We start from the raw sequence: 23,551 nt of genomic DNA, 5'->3' as shown, positions 1-23,551 counted from the left end.
GGGGAGGAGGGGAGGGGAGGGCAGGGAGAGGACAGGGCAGGTTGTGCAGGCCCTTGTGGGGCACCAGGAGGACTTGGGCGTTTACTCTGAGGGAGGTGGGAGCCATGGAGGGCTATGGGCAAAGGAGGAACCAGCCCTGACCGACGTGTTCAAAGGCGACCCCTGGCTGTTGCAGAAAGGACAGACTGTGGGGGATGAGTGCAGACGCTGGCGGACCAGAGCAGAGGGGACGGCACAGATCCAGGCGAGGGATGATGGGGGTGGACCAGGCAGGGGCGGAGGAGGGGTTGTATTCTAGAAGGATTTTGCAGAAGGGTAGGGTTGAGATGAGTCAAGAACGACTCCCAGGCCTCTGTCCTGAACATCGGTAAAGACGGAGAAGATGAGCTGAGGTGGCAAAGATGGTGAGAGAGGCAGGCATGGAAACGCCCCCGTTAGCAGGACGCCTGCGGAGGTTCCCAGGAAGTGGTGGGCTGGTTCTGCCTGGAGACGTGGAGTTGGCAGCTCCTGACTTAGCCCGTGGGGGGTTTTCAGGTGCTATAAGCAACCCAGTGGCCCTGGGCAAGGCACATCCTATCCTCAGCCTCAGTTTCCCCATCTGAGATAAATAACTGGCACAACAAAACGAGTTAATATGTGTCAAGCCCTTAGAGGGTGGCCTGCGTAGACAGGGCCCTGGGAGGGGCTGTGGGCTACACACTTGGGGCTGGATGGGGCTAGAGGTTGGGACAGGAGGGGAGGTCTAATTGCAGACCAGGGGCTGAAGCCCAGAGAGGTTAAGACACTTGCCCAATGCCACACAGCATGTGGCACAGGCTCAACCCCACTAAGGGGCCCGCACACTCTGCTCACCACCAGAGCCAGCCAAACCCCCCTTCCTCCCTTCTTCGCTCTCCGCCCCCGGAGCTGCCAGCTCCAGTTTTTGGTGGTTTCCAGGCTCCCCTTAGTTCCCACTTGGCACTCACCTCCCACCTCCACACACTCTGAGCCCAGGGCCCAGTGCCAGGTAGGCTGCAGGGCCAGGGGGTCTTGGTGAGCATCCTCCACTTTTACAACCAGGGTTCCTTTTGCCTCCCTGCCCCGTACCCCACCCGTGCTCCTGCTAATGAAGGGAGAGGAACGGGAGGGAGCGAGCAAAATTATATACACACGAACATACAAAAATTAGTTTAGGATCCGGGCCAAGAACCACTTGCGCTTGGCCAGGCATTGTGGGTAATTCATTGCTGATTACCATAAAAGCCATAGCCCGGCTGACAGGCGGCTGCGGGGCTTTTGTTTAAGATTCTGATGAATACATAATCTCTCCCGCCTGGAGCCCACAGTTCCCCTACCCCCAAGGCTGCCAGGTCCCTGCCCACCCTGCTCGCTTCCCCCACTGCTGAACGTGAGTCTGCAGGTTCCCCGAGGGGCTGGCAGCCACCTCTGCCCCATGGAGTCTGCCCCTGTGACTGCGTCGGTGAAGCTTGGCTTGGCACTCGATGCTCACCACCAGCCACAACTAGCCCAGGCCTGATTCCCTCTCTTCTGTGTGGATGTACTGGGCTTCAGCTGTTTGCTTGGCCCCATGCTAGGACTGGGGACACTATAGTGACTGATGCAGATAGAATCCTTGCCCTTAAGGAGTCTGGGGGGACAATGGATGATTAGACGGGCATTTATCCATAGTTAAAGAGTTCCCATCTCCTGCCCAGGAGATGCAAATTAAAACAAGATATCATTTCTCGCCCATCCATTTAGCAAAACTGTTTGAAGTGTGGTATTATCCAGGGTGGCAGCGTTGAGGGGAACCAGGCCTTCCGGGCATGGCTGGCAGGAGATGAAATCGGCATCTCTGTGACACCACGTCTTTTATTTTTAATATGTTGTTCTGGCCAGATAATGCATACACATGGGATACAATTCAGGATGCAGAGAAAAATGCATGGTGGAGAATCTCCGGATCCCCTCCCCTCTCTCCTTCCCCAGTAGCAGTCTTTTCCCAGAACAGGGTCAGTAGAGTTTTTCCATAAAGGGCCACCTTGTAAATCTTCCCAGCTTTGCCGGCCGGATGATCTCTGTCTACTACTCAACCCCGCCATTGGAGCATAAAAGCAGCCATAGACAAATACATAAACTGGTGGGCGTGGCTATGTGCTGATAAAGCTTTATTTATAAAAACAAACGGTGGGCCGGATTTGGCCCCCGATGTGGCAATGATAAAAATGGTCTCCGTCTACGCACCGTGGTACAGTCGCCCTGAGCCGAATGTGGCTATTGAGCGTTTGAAATGTGTCCAGTGCAACCGAGGAACTGAATTTTAAATTTTATTCCATTTTATTCCATTTAAATTTAAACAGCCACATACGGCTCGTGGCTACCGTTTTGAAGAGCGCAGTTTATCTAGAAATCTTCTGTGAACATTTAGTAGGCGGCTGGATTTATATTCCTTTGTTTAACCAAATGGCAGCATCTTTTACATGCTGTTCTGTACCTTGTTTTTTTTTCCCCCACTTAAAAATATAGTATCTTAAAAGTAATTTTATAATTGTACATCTGGTATTCTCATTCCTTTTCACAGCTGTGATACTGATCTCATAACACTAAGAGATACTGATCTCATAAAACTAAGAGATACTAATCTCTTCGATCATTATTTGACCCCTTGTACTGTTATTTTTATTTATTTATTTATTCATTCATTCATTTATGTATTTATATTTTTGAGATGGAGTTTCGCTTTTATTGCCCAGGCTAGAGTGCAGTGGCATGATCTCAGCTCACTATAGCCTCTGCCTCCTGAGTTCAAGCAATTCTCCTGCCTCAGCATCCCGAGTTGCTGGGATTACAGGTGCCGGCCACCACACCTGGCTAATTTTTTTGTATTTTTAGTAGAGACAGAGTTTTGCCATGTTGGCCAGGCTGGTCGCAAACTCTTGACCTCAGGTGACCTTCCTGCTTCAGCCTCCCAAAGTGCTGGGATTGCAGGCGTGAGCCACTGTGCCTGGCCCCCTTGTACTGTTCTTTACTTAACCAATCTCCTATCGATAGACATTTAGGTTGCTTCAAGACTTTTGCCGTGAGGACTTTCTCCACGTGTCATTTCAAGGGAAAGTGTCTGCCGGGTAGATTTCTAGAGGTGGTGTTATCAGGCCTAAAGGGAATGTATAAACTTAACTTCGGAAGATAATAGCCAATTGTCACCTCGGGGACTATTAGGACCTACTCATTTCCGACTGTGTAGGAGGGGAACCTGCTTGTTTAGAACAAGCTGTAACCCAACCTTCCACCCCAGCTGCCCTTCTCTGGACACCAGTGAGAGACAAAAATGCTTTCCCAGGGGGACCTGGGAGATGTCAGCATGGAGATTCATAAAGGGCCACCTTGCATTGGGTGAGGTTGGGAAAAAATGGAGGCAATGGAAGTGTCCACAGGGAATTGGGTGATACGCGCCCAAGGCACAGCCTTGTCATGGAAGATGGAAGATCCTACCACAGGCAAGAAGAGGTCTGGGCTGCGTGTGCTCAGTAGTTACAAGTCATGTGAGGAACAGCCATGATTCAAACAATATCATTTTCACATACAAAAAAAAAATCACCCTGGGCCAGGTGTGGTAGCTGATGCCTGTAATCCCAGCACTTTGGGAGGCCGAGGCCAGCGTTATCGCTTGAGGTCAGGAGTGCGAGACCAGCCTGGCCAACATGGTGAAACCCCGTCTCTACTAAAAATACAAAAATTAGCCGGGCCTGGTGGCGGGCGCCTGTAATCCCAGCTACTCGGGAGGCTGAGGCAGGAGAATCACTGGAACCCAGGAAGCGGAGGTTGCAGTGGGCTGAGATTGCGCCGCTGTACTCCAGCCTGGGTGACTGAGTGAGACTCCGTATCAAAAAAAAATCACCCTGTATTCTAGAGTTATCTTTGATCAATAAATATATGAGAAAAAGACACAAAGATAGATGCTAATGGCAGAGGTTGCTTCTAGGGGAGCATTAGAGGGACTCCCTCCCTTCCTCAAGTATTTGTACCTACTGTGTTGCTGGTTCTCTCTGTTCCAGGCAAGAGGAATTCGCCCCCCCGCCTTTTTTTTTTTTTTTGAGATAGAGTCTTGCTCTGTCGCCCAGGCTAGAGTGCAGTGGTGCGATCTCGGCTTACTGCAACCTCCGCCTTCTGGGTTCACGCCATTCTCCTGCCTCAGCCTCCCAAGCAGCTGGGACCACAGGTGCCTGCCACCACGCCCGGCTAATTGGAATTTGCCTTTAAAAAATATATATATATATATATGTATGTGTATATATATATTTATTTATTTATTTATTTATTTATTTATTTTTTAGAGACGGGGTCTCCCTCTGTCACCCAGGCTGGAGTGCAGTGGCAGGATCATCACTCACTGCAGCCTCAAACTCCTGGGCTCAAGTTGTCCTACCACTTCAGCCTCCCAAAGTGCCAGGATTAGAGGCATGAGCCACCGTGTCCAGCTTCTAGGCATAAGGATTTTTTTTTTTTTTTTGAGATAGGGTCTCATTCTGTCACCCAGGCTGGAGTGCAGTGGCACTATTATAGCTCACTGCAGCCTCGACCTCCAAGGCTCAAGTCATCCTCCTGCTTCAGCCTCCTGAGTAGCTACAACCACAGGCATGCCTCACCCCGCCTGGCTAATTTTTGTATTTTTTTTTTGTAGAGACAGGGTCTCGCTGTTTTGCCCAGCTTGGTCTTCAACTCCTGGCCTCAAGTGGTTCTCCTTCCTCAGCCTCCCAAAATTCTGGGATCACAGGCATGAGCCACCATGCTTGGCAAATAATAGCAGTTTTGAGGAGATTTAGTAAGTGTAACTGGATGGTGGGAAAAGCCTGGAATAATAGCCAGTGTGCTCACTGAGCACCTGCTGTATGCCCAGCTCAGTTCTGAGTGCTTTGCCCCTGCTAAGTGCTTGATAGGGGTTTTTATGTCTTGGGGAGATGGGGTTGGATGTAGATCCTAACACCTGTTCAGAGAGACCACCTTCTCCTACCCAGGACCTGAGAGCTTGGGGAGCCACCTAGAGAGGTCATGCCCCCACCTGAGCTCTGGGGGGGTAGTGGGAAGTTCTGCCACCCCACCTCCCCTCAGCAGCCCCCCATGTCCCTCAGTTGCCTCTCCTGTGGGATGGGACCTGACCCAGGGTCCCCACCCTCTCCTTTTCTGTTTTGTTCAGGGCTAGTTAGGTTTCCTCTTCCACACCTCTCTTGCCTCCAGACCTTGGCATACGCTGTTCTTTCTTCCTGGGACACCCTTCCTGCTCCCCAACCTCCCTGCCCCAGCCCAGCGCAATTTCTCCTGTCCTTCTCATCTTAGACATCACCTCTTCCTGGAAGCCTTGCGACATCCCCCATTACACCCCTGATCTCTTTTTGTTTTTTGTTTTTAGAAACGGAGTCTCCCCCTATCACCCAGACTGGAGAGCAGTGGCATGATCGCAGCTCACTGCAACCTCCACCTCCCGGGTTCAAGTGATTCTCTCACCTTAGCCTCCTGAGTAGCTGGGACTACAGGCATGTACCACCATGCCTGGCTAATTTTTGTATTTTTATTTTATTTTTTTGAGACAGAGTTTCTTTATTTTCGCCCAGGCTGGAGTGTAGTGGTGTGATCTCGGCTCGCAACCTCTACCTCCCAGATTCAAGCTATTCTCCTGCCTCAGCCTCCCGAGTAGCTGGGATTACAGGTGCGTACCACCACACCCAGCTAATTTTTTGTATTTTTAGTAGAGACAGGGTTTCACCATGCTGGCCAGGCTGGTCTTGAACTACTGACCTCAAGTGATCCACCTGCCTTGGTCTCCCAAAGTGCTGGGATTGCAGGCGTGAGCCACCGCGGTCCTCACTCCTATTACCCCTCAAATCCTGCCCCTGCTTACTCGCTCTGCCCCCTCTCTGGACCAGCCCCCCTCTCTGCACCAGCCCCCCTCTCTTTTTCCAGAACTTAGTGTGTTCATTCCCACCTCGGGGCTTTTGCACGTGCTGTGTCTTCTGCCCCTGTCCTCTGTCCCCTTCTGTCGCTGTCTCCCCAGAACAGAAGCCCTGAGAGGTTATCTGTCTTGATCTGTCCTGTGTGCCCAGCACTCAAGACAGCTCTAGCACACAGTAGGTGCTGGAGTTTCAGCTGTGACCAAAACCAGATCCCACCCTTGTGTGCGGGGACCAGGAGGAATTAGGAGCTACACCAAGCCCTGCCTTGGGGACCTCCCTGGTTTGTGCCTCGGTTTCCTTGATCTTTACAGACTTCAAACCCACAAAAATCAGCCCCGGGCACCAAGAGCCCATTTTCCCTGGTGCTTAGATGGGGAAACTGAGTCCCAGAGAGTGGTGAGGACTGGTTCAGGCCCACACAGCTCCCTTGGGAAGAGAACCTGGGCTTCCTACCTCCCGTGAGCCATGGTTTTTTTTGTTTTGTTTTGTTTTTTGTTTTTGTTTTTGTTTTGAGATGGAGTCTCGCTCTGTCGCCCGGGCTGGAGTGCAGTGGCACAATCTTGGCTCACTGCAAGCTCCGCCTCCTGGGTTCACGCCATTCTCCTGCCTCAGCCTCCCTCCCGAGTAGCTGGGACTACAGGTGCCTGCCACCACACCCGGCTAATTTTTTTGTTTGTTTGTTTGTTTTTGTATTTTTAGTAGAGATGGGATTTCACCATGTTAGCCAGGATGGTCTCGATCTCCTGACCTCGCAATCCGCCCGCCTCGGCCTCCCAAAGTGCTGGGATTACAGGCGTGAGCCACCGCGCCCGGCCGAGCCATGGTTTTTGAAGTCAGGAACGTACCCCTAGGATAGGGCTGTTTGGGGGTGGCCTCTGGAGGAGGCATCCGGCAGCCCAGAGCTGCACACACCAGCAATGACTCCCTTTCAGCTCCTAACACGTCAGGGAAGAAAGCCCAGGGAGATTCAGGGTGATCTTAGACACTAACACCTGCCAATCTCCTTGTAACAAAATCCCATCCGGCTGCTGGTGCTCGCAACAGTATCCAGTGGCCATGGGATAACTGGGTACTATTTTCATTGTAACAATGTTTCTGGTGACTTTCAAGGCAGGGCAGAATCTTCTGGGTCTTCCTTAGAGATATGCGATACTATTGAATTAATTTCTAAAGTAAATTGGTTTAAGGAAAAGACGGGAGGGAGACAGTCGCACGAAAGTTGCTGTTTCTAGACAGGGCCTCCCTCTGTCACCCAAGCTGGTATTTAGTGGCGGGATCTTAGCTCACCTGCAACCTCAAACTCCTGGTCACAAGCAGTCCTCCTGCCTCAGCCTCCCAAGTAGTTGGGAGTACAGACACATGGGAGTAGTTGGGAGTACTGCCATGCCCAGCTAATTTTTTATTTTTTTTAGAGACGGGGGTCTCTCTTTGTTGCCCAGGTTGGTCTTAAGTTCTGGCTCAAGCAATCTTCCCACCGTGGCCTCCCAAGGCTGGCCGTGCCCAGCCTACATGAATGATTCAATCGGGGGCCAAGTGTGTTGGCTCACACCTGTAATCCTAGCACTTTGGGGGGCCAAGGCAAGGCGGATCATTTGAGGTCAGGAGTTCAAGACCAGCCTTGCCAACATGGTGAAACCCCGTCTCTACTAAAAATACAAAAATTAGCCGGGTATGGTGGTGTGTACCTATAACCCCAGCTACTCAGGAGGCTGAAGTGGGAGAATCACTTGAACCCAGGAAGCGGAGGTTGCAGTGAGCCGAGATTGCCCCACTACACTCCAGCCTGAGCGACAAAGTGAGACTCCATCCATCATCCAATCAATGAGGGGTATTGGGACATGGCAGAGTCATGAGCAAGGAGGGGAGGATTGGGGGGAGACCGTGATCACCCTTCCTGGGGACTGGTGGGTGCAGAGGGGGAGGATGCGCTTGAACGAGAGACCAGCGGGCATCTTGCAGAGAGGATGTGGCCAGATCCATTAAATGCATTTGCAGCCAGGTGCGGAGGCTCACACATGTAATCCCGGCACTTTGGGAGGCTGAGGCGGGTGGATCACCTGAGGTCAGGAGTTCAAGACCAGTCTGACCAATATGGTAAAACCCTGTCTCTACTAAAAATACAAAAAATAGCTGAGCATGGTGGTGGGCACCTGTAATCCCAGCTAATTGGGAGGCTGAGGCAGGAGAATCGATTGAACATGGGAGGCAGAGGGTGCAGTGAGCCGAGATCGCGCCACTGTACTCCAGCCTGGGTAGCAGAGCGAGACTCTGTCTCAAAACAAAAACAAAAACAAAAAAAACCCAGCAACAACTTTAATACACCTGACGCTGGCTCAAGGTGGGAGACGGTGGGCCTGGCAGGGGCCCAGGCTGGCAATGGGGCCTGGCAGGGGGACCGGCCATTCTGTCCCTCCTCCGTCCCCCACTTTTGGCTGAGTCAGCACGTTGGCGCTGCAGAGCTGACTCCGGCTGTGGCCTGAAAGCCTTTTCCAAGTTTCTGCCCTTGGGGCTGGAGCAGGAGCTTCCAGAGGATGCTTTGCTGGCCAGCCAGGGAGATCCAGGTTCAAAGCCCAGCAGTGTGGCTTTTGCTTTCTGGCTTTCCATGTCCCTGTGTTGGAAACGTGGAGTTTGGATACCCTAACGTGGCTGCCCAGGGAGTGAGAGTGGCCAGGGGACTGTGGCTACAGATGGCACCTGCTGACCTCTGTGCTATTGGCCAGCACCTCCGGCCTCTGCAAGGCCTCTGAGCCATTGATGTCTTCACTCTTTCATATCTGTATTTTTTATGGAAATTCTTTTGTTATATATATTTTGCCACTTTTTCTTTCTTTTTTTTTTTTTAGACAGAGTCTCGCTCTATCACCTAGGCTGGAGTGCAGTGGCACAATTTCAGCTCACTGCAGCCTCTACCTCTTGGGCTCAAGCAATCCTGCCTCAGCCTCCCAAGTAGCTGGGATTACAGGCATGCACCACCATGTCCGGCTAATTTTGGTATTTTTTGTTGAGATGGGGTCTCACTATGTTGCCCAGGCTGGTCACAAAAACCCAGGCTCAAGTCATCTGTCCACCTTGGCCTCCCAAAGTGTTGGGATTACAGGTGTAAGCCACCACACCCACCCCACTTCTTCATTTAGAAAGCATTTATTGAGCATATATACTGTGTACTCGACCCTGGCAGTGACCAAGACTGACCTGGCCCCATTCTCCCTGGCAGAGCTGGCCACAGAACTTTCTGCAGTGATGGAAGTGTGCTATGTGGGTTTCAATACTCTGACAATGAGCCACACTGGAAATGTGGCCGGTGTGACTTGAGGAGCAGAATTTTAAATTTTATTTAATTTTTCTTTTTCCTTTTTTTTTTTTTTGAGATGGAGTCTCGATCTGTTGCCCAGGCTGTAGTGCTGTGGCATGATCTCAGGGTCACTGCAGTGTCCACCTCCTGGGTTCTAGCAGTTCTCGTGCCTCAGCCTCCCGCGTAGCTAAGGCTACAGGTGTGCACCACCACACCCAGCTAATTTTTGTGTTTTTAGTAGAGATGGGGTTTTGCCATGTTGTCCAGGCTGGTCTCAAACTCCTGGCATCAAGCAATCCACCCACTTTGGCCTCCCAAAGTGCTGGGATTACAGGTGGGAGCCATGGCACCTGGCCTATTTATTCATTTTTCTTCATTTAAGTTTAATGAGTCACATGTGGCTAGTGGTCCTTTTTCTTTTTATTTTATTTTATTTTATTTTGAGGCAGAGTTTCACTCTTGTTGCCCAGGCTAGAGTGCAATGGCGTGATCTCAGCTCACTGCAACCTCCGCCTCCCAGGTTCAAGCGATTCTCCTGCCTCAGCCTCCTGAGTAGCTGAGATTACAGGTGCGTACCACCATGCCCAGCTAATTTTTGTATTTTTAGTAGAGATGGGGTTTCACCGTGTTGGCCAGGCTGGTCTCAAACTCCTGACCTCAGATGATCCACCCATCTTGGCCTCCCAAAGTGCTGGGACTACAGGCGTGAGCTACCACACCCAGCCGCTAGTGGTTCTTGTATTTGATAACTCAGACCCAGACAGTAAGTAAAGATAGAGAATTTCAGGTGACAGTAAAATAATGGGTGATGGATGGTGCTTGAGCCAGGTGGTCAGCCAGGGCATTTCTGAGGAGGTGATCCTTGAGGGAGAATGGAAGGGTGAGAAGAAAAGTGGCAAGAAAATGTAGAGGAACAGTGTTCCAGGCAGAGGCATAGCCTGTGCAAAGGCCCTGAGGCAGGACTGCACTTGGGGTGCTGGAGGAACAGCGAGGAGGCCCGTGTAGCTAGAGCAGAGTGAGGGGGAGAGAGGGAGGAACGGAGGGCAGGGAGGAGATGGGGTAGGTCATGCATGGCCTTGTGGGCCACCAGGAGGACTTGGACTTTGACCCTGAGGGAGGTGGGAGCCATGGAGGGCTGTGGGCAGAGGAGGGACCGGACCTGACTCGTGTTCACTGGCACCATGTAGTAGGTGCTGTGGGGAGGACAGACTGTGGAGGGTGAGGGTGGGAGGCTGGGGACCAGGGCAGAGGTGACTGTGCTGGTCCAAGCAGGCAATAATTGGGCTGGATGGGTTGGGAAGGGAATATGGAGACAGATGGACAAAGTGAGTAGAAATTTAGGAGAGAAACGTGAGAGTATTTCCAGACCAACAGCATATGGGATGAGGGAGGAAAAGTAGCCAGGGCCAGCTTCCAGGTTCTAGCTTGAGCCCCTGGAAGGACGGAGCTGCCATCAACAGAGTTGGGGAAGACATGGGAGGAATGGCTTTGCTGGATCCAGCCACGCCTGAAGGTGTCTCAGATTTTCCAGGAAGGGGAAGGTAGCCTGGCCTGCGGGGGCGGACAGGTGAAAAAGGCAGACATGGAGCTGGGGTGTGCCTGTGGTGGGCATCGTGCCTGCTGCGGTGTGGCTGGCAGGTAGACCCGGCGCCAGGGCTGTGATGTGAACATGGGTGAGGCGGGCTCCTGGCTGGTTGGCACCCGCCCATGCCCCAGGTCATGAATGCTGTGCTAGGTAGGAGGCGGGAGCCTTGGGCATGGGCAAGACCAGGGCAGGGAAGCCGAGAGGAAGCTGCCCAGCCAGTTTCTCTCTGGCTCTCGCAGCCAAGAGAACAGAGTTTGTACCTAAATGAAATGTCCGGGGGTTTTGGTGCCAAATATGAAGGAGGTGGGACAGACAGGCTGGGGGAGGGGGTCCTGCCCTGGTCAAGGGTATGGTTTTATCTGAGGGGCCCCATCAGGGAAGGTTTAAAAGGCTTGAGAACATCCCAATGCAGTCACCCCTGCTTTGGAAGTTTCTTCAGGAGACGAAGGGACACAGCTGTGTCTAAGGATGTCCCTCACAGTGTTGTTTATAAGGGACATAATGGGATAAACAAGTGGGAATTGATTAAATTCTGTGAGCTGGACACTGGAACATGGTCTCCTAATGGTGATACCCATCGAACGAAAGAAAAGCACCCATTTGTATGCATAGGAGAAAGACTGCAAGGAGGCCGGGCGCGGTGGCTCACGCCTGTAATCCCAGCACTTTGGGAGGCCGAGGCAGGCGGATCATGAGGTCAGGAGTTCGAGACCAGTCTGGCCAACATAGTGAAACCCTGCCTCTACTAAAAATACACAAAAAAATTAGCCGGGCGTGGTGGTGTGCGCCTGTAATCCCAGCTACCCAGGAGGCTGAGGCAGGAGAATTGTGTGAACCTGGGAGGCGGAGGTTGCAGTGAGCCAAGATCGTGCCACTGTACTCCAGCCTGGGCGACGGAACGAGACTGTCTCAAAAAAAAAAAAAAAAAAAAAAAAGAGAAGAAAGACTGGAAGGAAATGGTTAGCCTCAGGGCCATCGTATTTGCTGTTCCTCCTGCCTGCAACTCTGTTGTCATAGGTGTTTGTATGTCTGATTTGCTCTCTTCCTCCAGGTCTAAATGCAATTATCACCACTTCTAAGAGGCTCCCCCAGGGACCCCTCAGTTTTTGCAGCCTTGCAGTGTGGTTTATTTATTTATTTTTGGCATATCTTAGCACTGCCCAGCCTTATGTTATTGACAGTGTTTGTTTTTCTGTGGGTGTCCATCCCCCCTGCAACTTGTCTGTGCCCCCCTACAAGGTCAGGAGTGCTGGTTCCATCATGCTTACCACTGTGTCCTCAGCACAGCACACAGTAGGTGCTTAGCACATGTACAGGGAAAGAATGAATGAGAACGGCCGCATGAAACAGTTTCTCTCTAGGCGAGGGATGGATTGTGGGTAACTTTTATTTTCTTCTTTATGCTGATTTTACCTAATTTTCTGCTGCACGCGCCTATTTTATAATTAGAAGAAAAGTTATTTTGAAAAAAATTACCCCCCAACGTCCCAGCTGTGGGAGCTGACGTGATCCAGCCCTGTGTTCCTCCCCAAGGGCAGCCGCCTCCTGGGTGTATACAGAGGACATATCAATAGAACGTTTTTGGAGGGGCTCCGGGGGTCAGCCCTCAAGGGCACGGGGTAGGCGGGGCAATCAGGGAGGGCTTCCTGGAGGTGGTCACCCTTAACCTTTAGGGTGCTCAGGCCAAAAACCCAGAAGTCATCCTTGAGTCCCCTCTTTTCTGTATGTCCCTGAATGAGCCGTTTAGAAAATTCTATTGGGTCTGCCTAGAATGTGCCCTTCTCCCCCATCCTCTACCCAGTCCAGCCCCATCATTGCCCACCTTGACCCCAGCCTAGTCATCCCCCACAGTCTGCCCTCCCCACAGCAGCTGAGCATGTCTGTGAGTACCTGAGTCAGGGCCTTCCTCTACCCACAGCCCTCCATGGCTCCCACCTTCCTCAGGGTCAAAGCCCAATTCTTCCTGGAGGCCTCTGAGGCTGTGCACGTCTTGTCCTCATTCCCTCCCTCCCCTCCCCTCCTCTTTGTCTCCCTTTCCTCACTCTGCTCCAGCAACACTGGCCTCCTCGCCATTCCTCCAACACGCCAGGTGCAGTGCTGCCCCGGGGCCTTTGCATGGCTGAGCTCTCTGCCTGGAATCCTCTTTCGCTTTCTCTCACCTTCTTCTGGTCTTTGTTCGTATGTCACCTCCTGTCTCTCCTATCCTGTATTTATTTTATTTTACATTTTTTTTAGAGATAGAGTCTCGCTCTGTCGCCCAGGCTGGACTTCAGTGGCACCATCATAGCTCAGTGCAGCCTCAACTTCCTGGCCTCAAGCGAGGCTCCCGCCCTCAGCCTCCCAAGTAGCTGGGACCACGGTCATGCGCCACCAGGCCCAGCTAATTTTTAAAAGTTTTTGTAGAGATGATGGGCTATATTGCCCAGGCTGGTCTCAAAATCCTGGCCTCAGGCGATCCTCCCACCTCATCCCACAACCCCCAACCCAATCATCCTCAGAGCCCTTACCACCATCTGACCCACAGTGGATTTTATTTCTTTTGTTTCTCATGTGTCACCCTCATTAGAGCATCCACACCCTGAGGACAGGGATCTTTGTCAGTCTTGGTCACTGTGTCTAGAATTGTGCTTGGCATAGGTGCTTGGAAATGTTTGTTTAGAAAAGGGTAGGCTGGGCTTAACCTTATTACAGGCTCATGTCTGTGATCCCAGTGCTTTGGGAGGCTGAGGCAGGAGGTTCACTTGAGTCTAGGAGTTCGAGACCAGTCTGGGCAACATGGGGAGATCCTATGTCTACAAAAAAATCCAAAAATTAGCCAGACGTGGTGGCACGTGCCTGTAGTCCAAGCTACTCAGGAGGCTGAGGTGGGAGGATCACTTGAGCCCAGGAGGTTGAGCCCAGGAGGTTGAGGCTAGAGTGAGCCATAATGGTGCCACTGCACTCCAGCCTGAGCAACAGAGCGAGACCCCGTCTTGAAAAAAGGGTAGGTGAAGATGCCTGCTTCATGACAAGGGCACACACAGTGTGGCCTTTGGAGGAGAATAAGGTTGGAGGGGCTCTCCTGGGTGAGGCTGGGCCTGATTGTGCAAATGTTTGCTGAGAACCTCGTTTGTACTGTGGACCTGTGCTAGGTGCTGGGGACACTGGGTGACCGAGACAAACCCTGCTCTGCCTCCCGAGGTCACAGTCTGGTGGGAGAGGCAGACCCGGGACTAGTCGCATTTAGGGCTCTGTGCTGATGGGGCCACCCAGCCAAGGGGGAGGGCACCTGGCCCACCTCCCCCAGCCCCTCGGGGGCGGCTGTGTCCCCTGCCAACTGCAGTCACCACTGTGGAATAGGGGCAAGAGTCTGTCTCCACAGAGACATGGACAAGAGGCCCAGAGAGGGCAGGACTGGCTGGGAAGGGGCTGGCAAGCCCTTGTCTGCCATCCCGAGTCCTGGGCAGCCCAGAGCCAGGCCTGTATGCCGCAGGTCATGCAGCCCTGAGCCTCCTGACAGTGTGGATTTATTGAGCACCTGTTCAGTGCTTGGCTTATGTGGCAGATGGGGAAACTGTCGGACCGAGAGGTACGGGTCCTTTCTTGACACACAGGGCATCCCTGGATTCAAACTGGAGTCTGTATGAGCCCCGTGCCTTGCCACAGATACCAGCAAGGTGCCTACTCTGCTCCTGAGGGCCCACTGTGTGCCCAGCCGAGTTGGGGAGGTCATGCTGGTTGCTCCTACACCTACATTGACACAGGGCACCTCCTGTGTGCCTCTGGTGGTGCTGGGGCAGGCAGCCTCCTCCATGAAGCACCTACTGTGTACCTCGTCGAGGATGGGGGGACGTCATGGCATCCTGTGTTTAGCACCTACTGTGTGCTCTGTGTCAAAGGGGCAGGCAGGGAGCCTGTGTGCAGACACAGACCACCTACTGTGTGCATGGTGCTTTGTGGACTAGGCCACCTAGTGTTGGAGATGGGGCAGGGGGATTCCATGCTCCATTTTGCAGAGGGGGGAAACTGAGGCATGGTAAGGAAAAGGGGCAGTGTGGGATCCCCCAGTGAGGGAGGCATTTATTCGATGTTTGAAGGAGATGGGAGCCAGCCACTGAGGTAGCAGTGGGAGGGCATGGACGGGAGCCGTGGGAGCGGAGTTGTTTCTGCTGGGCTCTCACAGCCTCCTGTGTGTCTCCCATCAAAGCCCACGTCCTTTGCCCCACTGAGTAATGGCTTCTAGAGAGTGGGGTGTCTGTCTCCAGGATGGCCCTGTCCCTAGATCAACCTAAAGGGCTTGAAATTATTCGTGATATATCCTCAGTTCCAGGGGCCCCAGGCCTCCGGCAGCGCTGTGGTGAGAGCTCCGCCTCTGGACCCAAACCCTGGTTCCAATCCCTGCCCTTCCCGGCCGTGGGCAGCCGTTTCTCTCTCTTTGTCGGCTCCATTCTTTGCAGAATGGGGGTGATGGTGGGGCCTGCCTCCTAGAGCCGTGGCCGGTGGCCTGAGGAAGCACAGCTGATGACAGCTGAGCGCCCAGGACATCCCGTTGGCGTTGGCGTTCGGGCTTCATCCTCAGCACGAATGCTGGGAAGAGAGGCGTTTTTTCCAGGGATGGGAGCCGACGCGGGAGCCCTTGGGTCTCCATCCCGGCCCCTGCCCCGTCCTCAGATCCCCAGGTCCCGCTGGGCTTCTGCATTCCGGGCCTCTCCGGTGGAGTTTTCAAACCCGCACCCCGGGCGCAACGCTGGCTCGGATTGGCCGCCCGGACAGGTTTGCCCCTCCCCCTCCCTCCTACTCTCCCTCTGCTCCGGTGTCGCGGGTCTGGCACGGCGGCCCCATCTGTTTCCAATCTGGCCCTATGCTCTCCGCCCCCTCCTCAGGCTTGTGGCGAGGGTGGGGGCCTCTGCCACGGTGTCCCCCCATTCATTCCCCTGGACCTCCAGCGGGAGGGAAACCTCTGCGCCCGTGCCTCTCCCCCACCCTCTGGTCTAGGAGGGGGAAGAGGGGACCCCCCCCCCGCCACCACTGGGCCTCCGGTTCCACCCAGACTGGGAGGGGAACTCTGCCTGTTCTCCGACCTCCTGTATTTGGGTGTGTTTGGGGAGCCCTCCGCCGCCCTGTCCGGCATCCAGCCTCCTCATCCGTTGTCATGGCCACGATCAGAGCTGGGGAAGCGGGGAGCAGGAGAGAGGCTCCCCGTGAGACCAGTCTTCGGGAGGGAGGGGTCTTGGGTCGTGCCCTCCCTGGGGCGCCCCTTCGCTCAATGTTTCATGGACCCCTGCGGAGGCTCTCCGCGCCTCCAGATGGGGCTCCGCTCTGGTCCCCCCGCCCCACTTCCGGCCGGGGCCCCGCCCTGCCCTGCCCCCCCAATCCCCCTCCTCGGGGCCCGTCCCCTGCAGCCCCGCCCACTGCAACCCCGCCCCCACGGCCCCGCCCCTTTCCCCGCCCCCAGGCCGAGCTCCCCAGGCCGAGGCCTCTCCCGAGTCTTCGCTGCGCGCCGCGCTCCGGGAGGACCGAGGGACGCGGGGACCGGCTGCGGCGGGCCCTGTGGAGGCCTCGCGGGGCCCGGGCCCGATCTCCGAGCCGCGGGGTGAGTGCGCCCGGGACCCCCTTCCACCCCGAGGCCTGGGCCGCGCCGGGCTTTGTCCCTCTCCTCGCGCCCCCTCCAGGCTCCGAGGCTGGGGGACACGGGGGTCTCCACAGCCCAGCGCGGGCCTGACCGGGCCGGCCGCCCTCCAGGGCCAGCTTGGGCCTGCTGCTGCCTGGCGCCCCCCCATTCAGGCCCGTCGCTTGCACTTTGGAAAACTCCAGACCGTTACGCTCCGCAGGGTCCCCTCCCCCGCCTGGCCCCCAGCCCGACCTCCTCCCCCCACCCCCTCTCCTCCCCCACTTCTCGGGGGCGGAGCCGGGCGCGGGGTAGCCTTCGCTGCCAGCCTGGGGGAGCTCTGATTGGGGACTTCGCAGAAGGCGGAGGAGGTAACAGGACCGCAGAGTGGGCAGGTAGCGGTGGGGGGTGCATGGCAGGAATCCCTGCTCTTAGCCACCCCCGAAAATCGCGGGAAGTTTACCTCCATCCATTTGTTTCCGCTCCTCTCGGGCCTGTGGACTCCACGTTGCCTCTGTGCTTTGTTGGGGGGCTTTAAGAAACTGGGGGGCTTGGCCTCAGGGAGGGGCCTGTGGTGTTGTCTTCTGAGACGATCAGGGCAGCTCGTACCTTTCCTTTACCCATACCCGTCCCTGGGCTCTAAGCCATTCCAGGACCGGAGTCCTGAGCGGACGGAGTTTGGTAACCCTCCCCAAGGGGCCTCCTGCAGACCCCAGGCTGGCCTCAGCTGTCTGCTCCTTCCAGAGCCTCACCCCCACCCTTTAAGTCTCGGCCAGACCCCCTAGGGTGGATGTGAGGCTGTCCCCGTCTCGGCCTCCATTGCCTGGGGTGGTCTCTGTCTATGGTCTCAGTTTCCACCTCTGAAACCCACGTGACCCCAGGGATGATGTGGATAAAGTGCCAGGTGGAGCTGGTTATGCAGCAGGCATCCAGTGCATGCAGGGGCTTTGCCACGTTCCTGGGGTGGGAAGAGGGCTTCCATCCAGGGGGTTGACAGACCCACAGTGGGAGCACAGCTGTGATGGGGTAGCCCACAATGGGTCTTGATCCAACTTGGGGCATCCAGGAGGGCTTCCTGGAGGAGGTGACAGCTCAGCTGAGACCTGAGGACAAGTGTGAGGGCTGAGATTTGATGGGGATGTGGAAGGGTATGCTGGGTGGAAGGAACAGTGTGTGTAAATACCCCTATGGGAGCCAGGGGCCACAAGTGGGGGGATCAAGGTGGCAAGGGAAGCCTGGCATAGGGGGTTGTGGCGTGATGGGGTCAGCAGAGGCCGGGCTGGCAGCTCTGGAGGCTGCTGAGGTAGCAGTCTGGGTTTTAATACGTGTTGATGGGAGCCATGGAGGGTTTTAGAGCAGAGGAGGAACGGGGCTCAGCTTGGAGTGGAGGCATCTCGTGGCTGCTGCAGCTTACAGGATGAACTGACCATGGGCCAGCTGGGGAAGGGTGTGCCAGGTGGGGGACCTGCATGGGAGGAGGCTCAGAGGCCTGAGGCAGTGTATTCTGAGAACTGCAGGACCTTTCGGGAAGAGGGGGTAGGGAAGAGGATGGATGCAGTCACATCAAGAAGGGTCCAGAATGCCAAGCACAAGAGCTGGGAGCCCCTGTGGGTGTGTGAGCAGAAGCAGGGGTGCCCCCAGATCTTGGCGTCTCAAGTTGTTCCATGAAGCCAGCATGGGGGACACACTGACGGGGCGATTTTGGCAGCCTGGGCGCCCGGAGGATGTGGACCCTGGGCTGGACTGAGAGCTGGGCTCTGGCCTCAAATCCTAACCCAGCCCAGCCCCCTCCTCCATGCAGGACCCTTGGTGAGCCTCGGTTCCCTAATCTGTTAAACAGCAGAAAACACAGAGAACATTTAATGGGGCTCAGCACCCCAGGGGCACCCAGTGGACTTTAATGATTTCCCTCTCCAGGGCTGGGCCTGGTCCCTGTCTGCCCCACCCATCCACTCCTGGCCACCAGGACCCCTGGGGACAGTGCCCTGAGCCTTCATGTCCTCCCAATACAAATCAATAGTCAATTAAAGCCAGGTCCCCGGACTTCAGTTCCGGGAAGGGCCAGTCCCACCCAGCCCCTCCCTGAGCCCGTTTCCTGATAGGGAGATAATGGCGCCCTGGGAGGGACAGTGGCTTGGCCAGAGCTGACTTGAGCCCACCAGTGGCCACAGAGCCTGGGCTTGCTGCCCAGGGGGCCCTCGCTGCTTGTCCCTGCTTGAGTGGATGTGGGAGTGACCCAGGTGTCCAGGGAGGCTGGAGGCCAGGGTCCAGTCCTGGAAATGGCGTTCCAGGCGGTGGCACGGGAGAGGTGTGGGTGGGGGGTGGATGTGAAGGTGGAGAGGTTGTGCAGGGTCAGGGGTCTTTTCCCTGAGTCCCACTGCTGGCATAATCAGCCTCAGCTTCTCCTGCCCTGGGGCCATGGGATGGCCCCTGAGGGTTAGGATTAGGCCCCCAGACTCCCGCCCCAGGACAGGGCAGGGTAGACTCTACAGCCGGAGCCGGGGCTGGGAGAGGCACCCGGAGCCTCCTCCGGCCCGAGGAGCCCCCGCCTCGTGCGGGTGACACAGCCTGTTTGCTGCCCGGCATGGGTCATAATCACCCCTTTATGCTTCCTGGACCGCGTAGGCACACAAAGCCGGCTCCCAGATCGCATGACCCACGCCCCAGCGCCTGGTTGGAATGAGTGCCCGCTCGCCCCCTGTTAGCACCACGGGGGAGCCCCCAGAGGCGGCCAGCGGGCTATACCAGGCCCAGAGAAAGTTGTCCAGAGATCCCGCAGTGGCCAGAGAAAGACACAGTCACAAGATTAAACATGGGCTCTAGACCCGAGTCCCACCCCAGCTGGGGACCTTGGCCGAGTCCCTGTTCTTCTGTGAGCCTCAGTTTCCTCGTCGGTAAAAGGCAAGCGCCTGCCTCCGACCAGCTGCCGCGAGCTAGTGGTGGGCAGTCCAGCCCCTGAGAGCCAGGTAGGGCAGGCAGAGACCCTCCTTGAGCCCCACGTGGGTTCAGGGTCCAGCGGTCACTCCCTCCCCTTCTCCCTAGCCCTGGCTCAGCCTCGCTGGCCACCATGGGCTGCCATGCTTTTCCTCACAGCCGTGTCATTTACTGGGAGCTTGCAGATTACTGCACCTGACTTAGTTTCCCTTTCTTGGCAGTGGCAAGGCTGGTGGCCCAGGCTGCGTTTTGCAAGAGGACATGGTGGAGGGTTGGCCTGGCACCAACCTGGCCATGTCCCTCCCTGTCCAGGGCCACATAGGGTTCCTGGCTGCTCTGTGGGTCTAGTCTGTGTGCACCTCTCTGTCCTCATCTCTCCCCTTCTCTCTCCTAGGACCTCTGGGTGCTGCCCCCTTGCCCTTCTTCATGCTGTTCCTAGTGCAAAGACACCCTTACCCCCAATTCCCATTCACCTTTTGGTGCTCAGCCAATATTAAATCCAGGAATGGCCCATGCAAAGACCTGGGGGCAGAACTGGACTGCACTTGGGGTGTTGGAGGAACAGCAAGGAGGCCCATGCGGCTGGAGCAGAGGGAGGAGGGGGAGAGAGGGAGGAGGGGAGGGCAGGGAGGGGACAGGGCAGGTCGTGCAGGACCTGGTGGGTCTCAGGAAGGACTTGGGCTTTGACCCGAGGTAGGTGGGAGCCATGGAGGGCTGTGGGCAGAGGAAGGACGGGCCCTGACTCAGGTGCTCGCAGATGCTTTCTGGTTTCTGTGGGTGGAACAGATCAAGGGACAAGGGTGGGAGCTGGGAGACCAGGGTGGAGGTGACGACGTCTGTCCAGGTCGGTGACAATGGGGCTGGAAGAAGTGGAGGCAGAAGAATGAGTAGGAAGTGGGCAGGTTGGGGACAGATTCTGAAGGCAGAGCTGATGGGACCTAGGGATCTTCTCTCCCAAATCCTCACAGAGGACCCCACGCCTGGGGTTTTCGTGGAAGCAAGAGTCGGTGGGAGGATCGTGGGTGTGCAGGGTCCTATCCCCATCATGGGAGGTTCCCCCAGGGAGGATTGGCACCTAAGGGACCCTGGAATGTTTTGTCTTTGGTAGTGTCTGAACCCCACTCCCGGGGCCCCTCCCACCACCCTATTCCTGACGCATCATCCATGCCTCAAATGCCCCTGTTGCTGTAGCCCCTCGTCCCTGCCCCTGACAGGCTGGAGTGGCAGATCTCGGGGGAGTCCATGGCCAGGCCCTGCCTGCCTGTGCCTGGCTCAGCCCCGTCCCACGCAGACATCGGGGAGGTGTGGGCCCAACATGGCTTCTGCCGTGGGAGCCAGGGCGTAATTAGGGCTGCCCAGTTTAGAAGGTGGCTGCCCTGAGGTCCTCATGGGATGTGGGAGAGCCAGCTGTGGCTGGGGCCCTCCATACGTGTGCCCCACCTGGGCTCTCTGTGCAAGTGACTCCTTCCCATGCTGTCTGAGCTTCAGGTTTGCTATGCTGCCTCAGTTTCCCCAGAGGCTCTCTGCAGGCCTGCCCAGCTGCTCAAAGTGGTCTGGGACTGACCTCGCCCCCTCAGTGTGGCCAAGCAGATGTGCATTTCTGGGCAGGGCCAGCTGCTGTGGTCACCCTAGCCCCAGCTGGCCACAGGCTGTTTTCTCCATCTGGGGCCACCGCCTTCGTTGTTGGCGCCTTTTGCTCTTAAAGGGCTAGGGCAGGGACTCAGAGTAAGGGACTGTGCTCTAGGCTTTATTTCCTTCATCTTCCCAGTCCCCAACTGGTTGTGTGCAAGGTGTATCTAGAGTCTGACTGTGCGTGTGCGTGTCTGTGTAGCCTGGCTGTGTGCACATATGTGTGTAGGAAGGGAATCTGACTTTGCATGTCTCTATTTGGCTGGCTGGCGCATGCACCTGTGGTCTGCTGACTGAGTGGCCTATCTATAGTCTGACAGTGTGCCGGCACCTGTGTCTGCGTGTGACGTTGATCGGCTTGTGCACCTGTAGGTATCCCTTATCTAACTGCATGTTTGCAGTTCCGTGTAACCCAACTGTGTACTTGTACTGCCTGCCCCACCGTGACCCCGTATGTGTATCTTTTCTGGCTTGGTGTATGTCTGTGGTCTGATTTTGGGCCTGTCTGTGTTTGTGGTCTGACTGTGTGCAAGTTTTATTTGCCTGATTGTGTGTGTGTGTGTGTGTACCCGTCTCTGCTGCCTGACTGTGTGAATGCATTTGTTTCTTTGTCTCTTGCAGATACACAACCACTTGCAGTCTGACTGTGTGTCAGTGTGTATCGGTGGTTTGACTGTGTGTATCTGTGTATGTCTGTGGCCTGATTTAGCAGGCATCATTCTCTGTGCCTGGTCTGACTGTGTGCCTGTGGCCTAACTATGTATACTGAGGCCCCCCGAATCCCGTTCCTCACCCTAGGCTGTGACCCGGCCACTACCCACCCATCCTTCCCCTGGGACCGCCCCAGGGCTGGGCGAGGTGACCGCAGCTGGGTATTTTGGGAGTCAGAATCACAGGGGCTGCCCCGTTATTATGAGCCACCAGTTCCTGTGGCCACGGCCTGGACCCGCCCAGGGCATGGGCTGGCATGGGTGCCAGCCTGACTAGGCAACAAAGATCTTATCCTTGGGCCTCTTCCTTCCCCTCCCTGGCCCTCTGACCTGGCTCTGGACAGAGTGGAGATTGGGGAGATGGGGAGGGGGCCATTCCAGGGTTCAAGGTATGTGATGAGGGACCCTTCTGCCCTGGAGGAGTTGAGGTTCTTGTGGGAGAAACGTGCTGAATGATTAACATCTTTTCATTTAATTTGGGAGCCAGGGTGAGTACCATGGAGGATAACCTTAGTCATATGTGACGCTCCGGGATGTAGAATTTAGGGGGAATTGACCTTTGAGGGGCAGAGAAGGGCTTCCTGAGGAAGTGACAGCTGAGCTGAGACCTGTCATGTGGTGGGGGACAGCATTCCAGGCAGAGGGCACAGCGGAAGCAAAGGCTTGGAGGTGGAACTGAGCTTGGCTGGCCTGGCTGTACCTCCAAGCGAGAGGAAACAGTGAAGTCAGCAGGAGTGGCTTCCCCTGGGGGCTCCGGGAGCCATGGGAGGTCTTAGAGCAGGGCAGGGACAGGCAGGTGTGTGGGAGAGATTCGTCTTATAACCTGGGGGATCAGGTTTTAGAGCCAGACAGCAGCATAGTCTGGAGTCCCCTCCTTCCTGAGAAGCAGCCTGTGAGTTGGAGAAAACTGGGGCTCAGCACCCCTCAGTCCTGGTGTGGGGCTTGGTCTGAGTCAGGGGCCCAGGTCCTCAGTCCTGGTGTGGGGCTTGGTCTGAGTCAGGGGCCCAGCCTGGGTTGGGGACTCATGCTGGGGTTGGGGTTTAGCTGGTGGTTGGAGGCTGTCTTAGTCCATTTGGGCTGCTATAGCCAAATACCACAGACCGAGTGGCTTATAAATGACAGAAATTGGTACCTCACAGTTCTAGAGGCTGGGAAGTCCAAGATCAAAGCAACACAGATTTGGTGTCTGGTGAGGGCTATCTTCTGGTTCATGGAAGCCATCTTCTCCCTGTGTCCTCAGGTGGCAGAAAGGGCAAGGGAGCTTTCTGGGAGATCCTTTATGACACTAATCCCATTCATGAGGTCTCTGCTCTCATGACCTAGTCACTTCCCAAAGACTCCACCTCCTATTACCATCATAGTGGGGACTAGGTTTCAACATATGATTTTTTGGGGGAGGAGACACCCTAATTCTATAGCAAGGGCCCAGCACTTTCATTCCATCCCATCACCCCATGATCCTTCCCCATTGTCCCATGACCAGCCCCCGCAGGACCCTCCCCTGCTCCATGTGACCCTCCCTCTGCCTCCTCCATGAAGGTCTCCTGGATTTCCCCACTCGCCTCTCACAGCCCTCCACTGTCTCTGCAGACGCTGCCCCATCTGACACTCGGCTCGAGGCCTCTCTGTGAGGGACCGGGGGGCCATCCCCCTCCAGGGCGGAGATCGGAGGTCGCTGCCAAGCATGGCGCCCACCTGGGGCCCTGGCATGGTGTCTGTGGTTGGTCCCATGGGCCTCCTTGTGGTCCTGCTCGTTGGAGGCTGTGCAGCAGAAGGTAAGAAGCCGGCACGGGGTGTGCAGGGGTCCGCGTGTTTGTTTACCTGTGTGCATTTATGGCTGTGTGTGTGTGAGCACACTCCCCATCTCCTCCCTGGGGCCCTCCATTT

At 55.6% G+C, this 23,551-nt stretch overlaps 1 protein-coding gene across 12 annotated transcripts in view; it reads left to right on the top strand.

Moving 5' to 3' along the window:
* PTPRS (protein tyrosine phosphatase receptor type S) overlaps nucleotides 1–23,551 on the top strand; it is a 134,220-nt gene that overhangs the window by 30,446 nt on the left and 80,223 nt on the right. For 6 of the 12 annotated variants that reach the window (XM_054463060.2, XM_054463058.2, XM_054463059.2 and 3 more), the window contains exon 2: nucleotides 23,255–23,439. In XM_054463060.2, the coding sequence (XP_054319035.1) occupies nucleotides 23,349–23,439 (91 nt within the window). In that variant the 5' untranslated portion in view covers nucleotides 23,255–23,348. Of the gene's footprint in view, nucleotides 1–5,588; nucleotides 5,684–16,226; nucleotides 16,377–23,254; nucleotides 23,440–23,551 lie in introns of those variants that run through there. The other 6 variants (XM_063657961.1, XM_063657959.1, XM_063657962.1 and 3 more) reach the window with 4 other exon arrangements.

Source organism: Pongo pygmaeus, chromosome 20 (genome assembly GCF_028885625.2).
Source record: "Pongo pygmaeus isolate AG05252 chromosome 20, NHGRI_mPonPyg2-v2.0_pri, whole genome shotgun sequence".
Classification (NCBI taxonomy): domain Eukaryota; kingdom Metazoa; phylum Chordata; class Mammalia; order Primates; family Hominidae; genus Pongo; species Pongo pygmaeus.
The sequence above is the reverse complement of the archived record's forward strand: the minus strand, read 5'-3'. Positions and strand labels throughout refer to the sequence as shown.